At 37.4% G+C, this 11,040-nt stretch overlaps 1 protein-coding gene across 2 annotated transcripts in view; it reads left to right on the forward strand.

The window, feature by feature from the left end:
- PRSS12 (serine protease 12) overlaps positions 1 to 11,040 on the forward strand; it is a 65,759-nt gene that overhangs the window by 22,863 nt on the left and 31,856 nt on the right. For both annotated transcript variants that reach the window (XM_022596283.3, XM_089911297.1), the window contains exons 5-6: positions 7,518 to 7,696; positions 9,461 to 9,602. In XM_022596283.3, the coding sequence (XP_022451991.1) occupies positions 7,518 to 7,696; positions 9,461 to 9,602 (321 nt within the window). The remainder of the gene's footprint in view (positions 1 to 7,517; positions 7,697 to 9,460; positions 9,603 to 11,040) is intronic.

Below are 11,040 nucleotides of genomic sequence, written 5' to 3' on the forward strand. Positions count from 1 at the left end.
CATAGCCAAATTATCATTATCACAACTAATATAAATGGTAATCATTCTTAAATTGTCTAATACCCTGTCATGCTCAAATTCTCATAGTTGTTCCCACCATGTCCTTGACAGATGGTTTGTCTGCAGCAGAATTTAGTCCAGGACCTTGCAGTGCATCTGGATGTTATGTCCCTGAAATCTCTTTTAATCTAGAACAGCCTCTTGTTTTTCATGACACTGTCTTGTTGAAGAGACCAAAAACCAAGCCAGTTGTTTTGGAGACTATCCCACCTTCTGGATTTGTCTCGTTTCTTCCTCCTGGTATCATTTAGCCTACTCCTCTGGTTCTTGTAACTCCTGAAATGGGAGGCTAGGTCCAACAGCTTGATTAGATCAAATCAATCAAGTATTTTGGCTAGAAACCATCACAGGTGATATGTTCTCATCTTGCACCTCATCAGGAGTCACAGAACAGCTCTGGTTTTCTCCACTGATAAGGATAAGGTTAAGCACTGAATTAAGGTGGCATCAGCCTAATCCTTCACTGTAGATTACATTTCCCCCCTGTAACTGATTCTGCAACCTAAATGCTCTTTCACAGTTTATGCATGGGAAAGGAATAAACATGCAAAGTCCTGTGTCCATAGGGCTGATAATTACTCGTGGTGTATGACCTGACTGGTGTGATCATTTTCTTTGGATGGGTCAGGAATAGGGCCAACTAGCTCTTTTTGAGAAAAACTGTTATTAATCATTAAATTTTGAGACTAGATTTTCAAAACGTTCTGACTGGGTATCAATTTCAAGACCAATTTTTCTCAAAAATTTAGATGGTGTCAGAGTCAGCATAGCATAAGATTATGAGCATGTGCCCTGTACTCAGAATGACCTGAATTTGAGTTGTAGTTCTGGAGATAAGAAAAATTGCAGGATATCTCTTAGCTGCAGTTTCCTCATCTATAACACATTTCCGGATGTAGAGTTTAGTGGTTTTAAAGCAGTTAGCACACATAGTAGGTATACAGTATACATTGACTATAATTGGGGACTTATAGCTGAAAGACGTTATTAAACATTCAAAGAAAAATGTTATTAAACATTTCAAAGTAAGCTGGACATTTGGTAGGAGATCATCAAACACCATTCCTCTATCTAGAACTTCTATTTAGTTAGCTGTATCTATGAATTTCATATTTTTAAAAGACTCTAATGTGGATATATGTGTATTTACTGTGTTACCAATTATGGTATCAGTGGTATGCTAATTGATTTTCGTGTTAGTTACTAAGAAATCAATGTCTTTGCCAAAAATACGAGAATTTTAAAGGTATAGTAATGGCATATTTAACATTACAAGTTGTAGTATAGATTACTCTAAATTTAAGGTATAAGGCATTTATTATTATTTATATATTTCTGTGGGAAAAGGCAAGCTTTTGTTGCTTAGAAAAGTGTGTAGAAAATTTAAATGACACTAAATTTTAGTTACATTTATAGTTATTCTAAAAATTCATGTTTTAACGTAGAATTCTTTCTTGAGAGCCAAATTTTCTTTTTTCACTCATATAAACTGTTGTTTAAACAAAGACCATGTTGCAAACAGGAGTCTACTACATGGAAAGAATGTACAGATAGAATCACAAGGAAGACTATATTAATGTTGAACACATGCGTGGGTTGAGTAAAGTGTTTACATCTTTCTCAGGCATTGGCTCACTGCTATCTTTTGTATGGAAGATTTGTGTTCAGAAAAATGATTAAAAGGAAAAATGTCTTCAAATATTCAAGGCAGCAAAGATCCTCCACAAGCCTATGTAATCACCAACAATCCAGCTTGGTGGAGATTTGTTTTTATCATAAGTACTCCAGGTTCTGAGCTGACATTGTTCGTTTGCTTTTCTTTCCCTTGATTTTATACTTCTCTCATACGCTTGCAACAAAGCAATATTCTGCAGCTGCTCTTCCCCTAGAATTTGTTTTGCTCACTTAAAGGCACAGTACTTTCAGATGAAGTAATTTTTAACGTTACAAGGTTGATAGCAGACAGCATAATCATAGCTTATCTCCATTTATGATTTGTTCTTAAGCAAATTTCATCTCAGTCATACTTGCCTTGTCGAATTCCCAAAGGGAAACTACACCATGCCTCTCTGGAGTGCTAGTTACAATTTCTTTGTGAGATGCTGTCTTTGTTGACCCACATCTTTTAATGGTGTCTGTAGATTTTGGTAGCTGGCAAGCTTCCTAAAACGCAAAAGGAATTACTGTACTTATGATACTGAAATTTGATTAGCCTAGAACTCAGAGAAAGATGAGCAGGAAAGGAGGCAGCCTGATGTTAGAAAATTGAACTTGAGAATGCATATGTACACAGCGAAGTTTCAGGTAGAGACATTTTAATTGGAGTTCCTTTTGTGCACTTAACATTGAAGCATTTCCTAGGTCTTTTAGAACTCTTAAAAGCATAGTGTAGAACTGTGACATCATATTTTATGTGTGGATATGCCATAATTTACATAAGAATTTAAAATTTTTGAACACTTTTTCTTCTTAGGTTTTTTTTTGCTATAAAATTATCATATAGAACCATACTACTGAGTGGTCAGAATAAAAATTCTTCTGGTACAATTAAAAATGTTTCTTTGGGGCTTCCCTGGTGGCTCAGTGGTTGAGAGTCCGCCTGCCGATGCAGGGGACACGGGTTCGTGCCCCGGTTCGGGAAGATCCCACATGCGTGGAGCGGTTGGGCCCAGGAGCCATGGCCGCTGAGCCTGCACGTCCAGAGCCTGTGCTCCGCGACGGGGGAGGCCACAACAGTGAGAGGCCCGCGTACCGCAAAAAAAAAAAAAAAAAAGTTTCTTTCTTTGTTCTCTTATTTTACTGTTTATTAATTTCTAAAATACTTTATAAACATTACTGGTATGTGGAATTATTGAGCAGGAAAGAGGCCTTATATAACAAGATAAGAAAGTTAGGCCCTCTGAGATTACTCAAATCCCCTAAATCATACTGTGAGTGAGGGACAGAATCTTGAGATTTATGGCTTTCAGTGTAGGATTTCTTTTCTTTCACGTTACACTGTTTGCAAAATAGGCAGGTGTTAATAAGAATACATATGAATATAGGGCTGAAAGAAATAGGTAAGTCAAGAGAGAAAAGTTAATTGTAGGAAGAAACAATGATGAACACGTTTTAGACAGACTGTATTTGCGATGCCATAACCATCTCTCTGAAAATGCCCCAGCAGACTGCAAGAAAGCCAAGTGTTTCAGGGTCTGCTCTGTAGCCAGACAAGCCTTACCATCTCATGGCGGTGTAATGCTGGGCTAATTATTAACTTCTGGACCTCAGTTTCCTCATTTGTAAATTAGGGATAATAACATCATGGGGTTGTAGGGAGGATTAAAAGAGTTAATACATATAAAGCTGTTAGACCAGTGTCTGGCATGCAGTAATCATTCAGTGTACTTCAAATATCATAATTGGAGATGGAGGGGGTTGTTTTCCAGGGAGAAATATAGGCTATTGATCATTAAAAATGAGCTTTTTTCGTCCATATGTTACAAGTGCCACAAACTGATATTTGCAGTCAGAGGACCAATCTTTTATAACCTAACAAGTAATTATCTTGCATGATAGAATTGCCTGACTCTATTCTGTGTCTATTCAAAGTAGTGGCTAAGCCTGGGGATTGAGTTAGTCAGATGGTACTATTTATTTGCTTTTTTTTTGTATGGAAAACAAACAAACTTTATATGAATACAGTCAGATTAGCTAAGTAGGTTCAGGAATGTTTTGGGTAATGATCAAACATAGAATCAATTCAGTGTTTATTGGGGATTGCTGCTATGTAGGTCAAACAGCTTTACAGAAAATAACCTAATAAATCAGTGTATTATATCAGAGAACCCCACAAATTTATTCTGTGGTCAGAGGGTAAGAGAGTAGGTAACACTGGGACTATTACTACAAATGAACTGCTGGGGCTGGTGTGGACATAATTTCCATAAAGGAAGGACAGAGAATACACAGCTTTATCGAATTCACATAGCATTTATTTGCCTTTAACAACCCAGGAGTTTTTTTTTAAATTTTATTTACTTATTTTTGGCTGTGTTGGGTCTTCGTTTCCGTGCGAGGGCTTTCTCTAGTTGCGGCGAGCGGGGGCCACTCTTCATCGTGGTGTGCGGGCCTCTCACTGTCGCGGCCTCTCTTGTTGCAGAGCACAGGCTCAGTAGTTGTGGCTCACGGGCCTAGTTGCCCCGTGGCATGTGGGATCTTCCCAGACCAGGGCTCGAACCCGTGTCCCCTGCATCGGCAGGCGGACTCTCAACCACTGCGCCACCAGGGAAGCCCCAACCCATGCGTTTTATGTTGCTTTCCCTAGTATTGCACGGTCTCTTGAAGGGCAGAGTCATCAATTTCTTTGGTATTCCCCTGAGAGCCAGCACAGTCCAGGGCACCAGGAAACACTAGTGCCTGGCTGAAGGAATGTGTGTATTTATAAGTATTATAATCTTAATTTTAATAGACTCAAAATTTAGCTAGGAAACATACTTTGTTTTACATCATTGTTTCCTAGTTAGTTTCTTTTTTGGTTCTTGAATTTATTATATTAGTTTTTCTGATGAGTTTATTCTAATTAAACATTTTTGTGATCATTAAAATAATGTTTGTAAAGAATGGAAAATATAGAAATATATAAGGAAGAAAATAAAGCACCCAAATGGTGTTTTAAGACTGCATTATAGGACTTCCCTGGTGGCACAGTGGTTAAGAATCCACCTGCCAATGTAGGGGACATGGGTTCGAGCCCTGGTCCGGGAAGAACCCATGCTGCGGAGCAACTAAGCCATGCACCACAACTACTAGAGCCCGCAAGCCAGAACTACGGAGCCTGCGTGCTGCAACTACTGAAGCCTGCACGCCTAGAGCCCATGCTCCGCAACGAGAAGCCACCGCAATGAGAAGCCCGCGCACCGCAACGGAGTAGCCCCCTGTCGCTGCAACTAGAGAAAAGCCCACGTGCAGCAAGGAGGACCCAATACAGCCAAATATTTTTTTTTAAAAAAAAGACTGCATTATAACATAGATGACTTTCCCCAGAGTCACTGTTTGGGGCTTCTGCTCTCCCATCCTGTGTCCTCCCTTAAGGAAGGGACACAGTTCAGAGGCAGTTAATCAGGCCTTTTGTTTTTTCCTAGGACCTCTATCACATAATCTTTAACATATTTGAAATACAATATATTTCAGTTACTCTGTCCAGCCCATCTCAAGTCACTCCCAACTAACAAATATTTTAGGCTTGGTTTGTTATTTTTTTCGTGAGAATAAAAAGGCTTTAGTTTGTAAACTTTTAGCCTAAATATTTAATGAAAATGATATTAAGGATATGTAAGAATGCATTCTTATTGTTTTAATTTGACCATTGTAAGGTTGAGCATCTTACCATATGGTCAGTGGCCATGGGTATTTCTTCTTCTGTAAATAGCCTGTTCCTCTCCTTTGCCCTGTTTTTTTATGTTGGTCATTTTGTCTTTCATTATGATAATAATAAGTTATTATTTATTTCTAGGAGTGTTTTTTTTCTTTGATTGTGGTTACATTTTACAAATATATCCTCCAGCTTGTTTGCCTTTTGACTGATTATGGTGTATTTTGCTATACAGTAGTTCAAATTTATATGTGATTAAATTTAACTTTTTTAGTCTTTGTTTTCTGACTTCTGGGTTTTTTATTTTTTATCTTGCTCAGGAAATTCTCTTATTACCAAGGTTATAATAACTATGTTCTTCTTATTTCATTATATTACTTTTTAGCCATCTTCCTTCCTTCCTCCTTCCCTCCCTTCCCCTTTCTTTCCCTCCCCTTCCCTCCCTTCCCCTTTCCTTCCCTCTCCTTCCCTTCCCTTCCCTTTAGGTCTTTAAACCATCTGGAGTTTATTTTTTGTTTCTGTTATGAGTTTGGGATCAAATTTTATATTCTCTCATATTGGTCCCTGGTTTTCTTATAGCACCTAATCTTGGCTCAGTGAATTATACCCATTGAAATTTTCTTTAACAGATCTTTTTCTTTCCTAGCATTTATCCCAGGGCAAAGATCCAAGGAGGCTGTTAATCTGCCTTTCTCTAAAGCTTTCCTATCTGGCTTCCCCATGACCTGCATTAGTCATCCTGTCTCCTCCTCCTCTGTTCAACTTTCAGTGTTCTCTAAATCAGTTTCCATATTTGCTTTCATTAATCTCTTTCCTCTAGAGCAAGGGTCAACAAACTTTTTCTGTAAAGGGCCAGATAGTGAGTATTTTAGACTTTCCAACTACTCAACTGAGGTTTTGTGTAGTGCAAAAGCAGCCACAGACAGTAAGTTGGGAATCAGTGTGCCTTTGTTCCGATAAAACCTTATTTCTGGACAGTAAAATTTGAATTACATATATAAAAATTATATTCTTGTTTTGGTTGTAAATTCTTAAGATAGTTATAATGTTATAAGAAAAGGGCAACTTAAATAATGGGGAATAGATGCAGAATCATCGAAAAACAAACTGCAAGTATAAATGCTCTAGTCTAAAAATTCAAAGGCTGAAAGGGGCTGAAGATGCAATTTCTGAAGTCATTAACCATTTTGACAGGCAATCGTGATCTTCATTTAAATCTGGGGTTCTAGAAGATGGTGTCGTGTTGAATTGTGGGAGAAGTAAATTTAGTCAAATAAATTTGAGTGAAGAGGTATTTGGCCGTGAGTAACAGAGAACTGAAGATAACAGTGGCTTAAACAAGACAAGAGTTTACTTCTCTCTCAAGAGACCAGAGATAGCTCAAGGCTGGTATGGTGGTTCCACAGTCATCAGGGCCCCAGTCTCTTTCTTGCTTGTGGTTCTTTCATTCTCAGTGTGGCACCTTATGGACCAAGATAGCTTCTCAAGCTCTAGCCATCACCTCTGCCCTAACAGTCAGCAGGAAGGAGGAAGTGGGACAAGGATACTTCCTGGAAGTGATACATGACACTTTTACCTAAACGTTATTGGTCACAACTTAGCCATATAAAATGAGTACAGAGCTTCAATTTGGGATGGTTAAAAAGTTCTGGAGATGGATGCTAGTGATAGTTGCACAACAAGGTGAATGTACTTAGTGCCACTGAACTGTACACTTAAACATGGTTAAAATGGCAAATTTTATGTTATGCATGTTTTAAAACAAACAAACCAACCAACTTCACTGTAAGGAAGGGAGGGTGGGAAATGTGGTCTTTATTCTGGATAGCCATTGTCCTCCCAAAACTCTGAGGTTCCATTACTAATGAAGAAAAGGGGAGTAAATATTGGAGAATAACTAGCAGTCTTGGAAAGATTTGTGATAGCTGAAAATATAAAGATCAACAAACAAGCAAACAAAAAAGAAATAGAGCAATTCATGTGTGACCTATGGAGTGAATTGATAAGGGAAATTATGAATTAATCATAATTTTACCTTTGCCAGCAGCAAAAGAAAGAAGTCAGGCCAACCTTTGGTCTGACTTATGTTCTTATGTTTGTTCAGCGGCATTGCCAAAGCATGGAATCAGGCATATTTTGGGGAAGGATCTGGCCCAGTAATGTTGGATGAAGTACGCTGCACTGGGAATGAGCTTTCTATTGAGCAGTGTCCAAAGAGTTCCTGGGGAGAGCATAATTGTGGCCATAAAGAAGATGCTGGAGTGTCCTGTACCCCTCTAACAGGTAAGAGCTTCACCCCATTAATCTTAACCAACTCTTGCCCCCAGCACCATTTGGGCTTACCTTCCCTTCTCCTCAATTTAGCTGATATTACTAAATGAGCTTACAAATAAAGCCCCCAAATAAAACTTAAAAAAAAAAAGTAATACAAATGATACATTAAAATGCTATCTCCTTATTCATAGATATTTCTGAATTTTTCAGTTGCAAGCTATACAGTCCTATAAAGCTAGGTGGGAAAATATGATCTTGTTGCAATATATAGTACCCAGTAGTCAAAATCAGTGTGCATTGATAAATTTTGTGTGTTAGGTATTATAATTCTATATTTAGTCCATTCATACATTAACCTATCTGGATTCTAGGAATATGTTTGTAGCTGGTAAAACCATATTGATGGGATTGTTGATTAAAGCACACTATTAAAGAACCAAGTTACCTTTGCTGTGCTCAATATTCAGACTATTCCAAATCACAGCATGCTTGTCAAGATATGTCTTGTGTTGCAAGAAGGACATTTCTGAGTGCAAATGAGTGTATGTGTATGTACTTACATGTTTGGGGGGAAGAAGAGGGAAATGGAGAGGCAAGAGAAGTTGGGTCATCACAAATCTGTTGTTTCTATAGTAAAAAGAGCTTGAAGAAAAAAATTGGGGGCTTTAATCTTTCTTTAAAGAAATCAAATGAAACACTTCTTAGGGACTGTGAAATGCTGAAGTTCTACTTTTTTATTTACATAGTTCTATACACACTGTTGTTTTTATTAGAATAACACATTTATACACAATAGAAATATAAAATTTACACCAGATTGTAAGCCAGAGCACTTCATTCTCTTGACCCTCCATTTTTTCCTCTTTCAAATGAGGATAGTCTTGTAATGTTTCTGAGATGGTCAGATGAGATAATAGGTGTAACAGTGCCTTGCAGACGGTGAAGTTTTACATTTGTAAGTGATTCTGTTGCTAGGAGACCTTCATTTACTTTAAAAGATCCCAGAAAGTCATGAGAAGTATGACTTTTACCCAAGATTATTTATGTTTCATTTGGTGGGGGGGGGTGTTTGGATTATTTTGGATGGAAATAGCTTTTTAATATACTTTTTTGGGAATAAATGTGTTGTATTGTGAATCTGCTTAGAAGCTTTTTATGGAATTCTCTGGGAATTAATTATTCATTGAATTCACAAGATTCAAATTCAGATTTGTATTATTGATAAAAGAACAAAGGGAAAACATGAACCCCAGTTTTGTAACTTATGAATGCCTAAGGAATAATAAATGCCTTGATATGATAGATCACTCTTTAACCAGAATAGCTTTTTCTGTCTCCATATTGCAATATTTTTTCATTCACAGTTAAATTTTTGAACTGTTTCCAAGTTACTATTTTTTTTAACTTTTAAATTTAAATGACTAATACTGCTCATACTTAAGGAGATTGAAGCCATAGGAAATTTCCCAAATATGATTTAATCTGGAAAAATCTAAATAACTACTTTGGAGTTATATCAGAATATGTTTTTCTACTTAGAAATAGGAGTACAAATAAAAAGGAAAGACTATTTTGTTAGGACAGATATGTGTTATGACTTTGACTCCAGAAACAATCCAGTGACCTCAGGTCATTGAGCACAGTTCTAATGGAAGTTTAACGAAAGGCCTAGAGAGAGATCTGAGTAGGGTGATATTTCTCGTGCAATTAAAATGTTGTTCTACCTTTTTTGATAATTATTTGATTAGTCTCTATGTCTCCTTCTCGTCACAGATGGGGTCATCAGACTTGCAGGTGGTAAAGGCAACCATGAGGGTCGCCTGGAGGTGTATTACAGGGGACAGTGGGGCACTGTCTGTGATGACGGCTGGACTGAGCTGAATACATATGTGGTTTGCCGACAGCTGGGATTTAAGTAAGATCCATTGACAGGAGGCAGCTAAATGCCAAGTTATATTTTTAAGAGTCTCATTTTGTAATCCTTATTTGTAATTTCTATAATACTAAAAATATATGTTCACAATCATTATCTACCTATCTATTCTACCTACCTTCCTACCTACCTTATCTACCTTCTCTATATGGAAATTCAACAACAAAAAAACCAAAAACATTTTCTTTGATGATGAATAACCATATCTTGCTGTTTATCTCATTTGCCTTTCCTGCCACCACCCCTCTTCTTTTTGTTATAAATTTATTTATTTATTTGGCTGCATTGGGTCTTCCTTGCTGCACGTGGGCTTTTCTCTAGTTGCAGCGAACGGGGGCTACTCTTTGTTGCGGGGCGCGGGCTTCTCACTGCTGTGGCTTCTCTTGTTGCAGAGCACAGGCTCTAGGCACACGGGCTTCAGTAGTTGTGGCACGCGGGCTCAGCAGTTGTGGCTCGCGGGCTTAGTTGCTCCACGGCATGTGGGATCTTCCCGGACCAGGACTCAAACCCGTGTCCCCTGTACTGGCAGGTGGATTCTTAACCACTGCGCCACCAGGGAAGTCCCACCCCTCTTCTTGAATAATGGAGCCATGGATGACTTTTAGGTCTCATTGTGTCTTTTCAAGTAAGACTGTATGCTTTGAATGCTCAGTTTTATTCTCATGCTTCACTACTATTGGATGTTGTTAGTACTGACATCACTGTATCTAAAATTGCAGAGAAGTCCAGTGTCAAATGCTTTGGTATTACATTATTTCCTTTCTCAGAATGTGATGATAATTATCACTTTTATTTGAGAAAAACAGCTTTCTTGTCATGAGATGACCTTTAGAACTCACCCTTGACCTCACTCTCTTAAAAACTGAGTATCACACTTTGGGCGATACATTTCATGTCACACACATAATGCATTCCAGAGTAAAGACTTAAGTTGGTTGAAGTAACTGCAAATGATGCCTTTGAGCTAATATCTGAATGAAACCCATGAATGCCCATTCTTTCTTGTTTTCCATATTTCTGTGTCATGCTTGAAGTAATTGTCTCATGCTTGAAAAAATGAGCAAAATCATTTCATTTCAGCTTGAGGTAGAGCTAATTGAAAATATTTATTAAACCTTAAAAATATGCTTTCATTCAAGCTAGGTATGACCATGTTTAAACGTATATTTTTAAGTTTGTAAAAGTAATATAAAATTTTAGAGAAAGTTTGGAAAATAAAGAAAATAAAAATCTACCCCTTAAAAAAAAATACCCCTCATTTTTCCATTCTTACACCATCATTATTATAACTTGTGTGTATAACTTTATAACAGCTCTAGTAGTAGATACGTAATTTTCCTATTCATGTTTTTTACTTTTATATTATTACAGTCATAATTTTTAATAACATAATAACTATTGAATGTTCATACTATAATTT

The sequence above is a fragment of the Delphinapterus leucas genome, chromosome 5 (genome assembly GCF_059928025.1).
Source record: "Delphinapterus leucas isolate spDelLeu-1000000601 "Yukka" chromosome 5, BTC_Dleu_Yukka2, whole genome shotgun sequence".
Classification (NCBI taxonomy): Eukaryota; Metazoa; Chordata; class Mammalia; order Artiodactyla; family Monodontidae; genus Delphinapterus; species Delphinapterus leucas.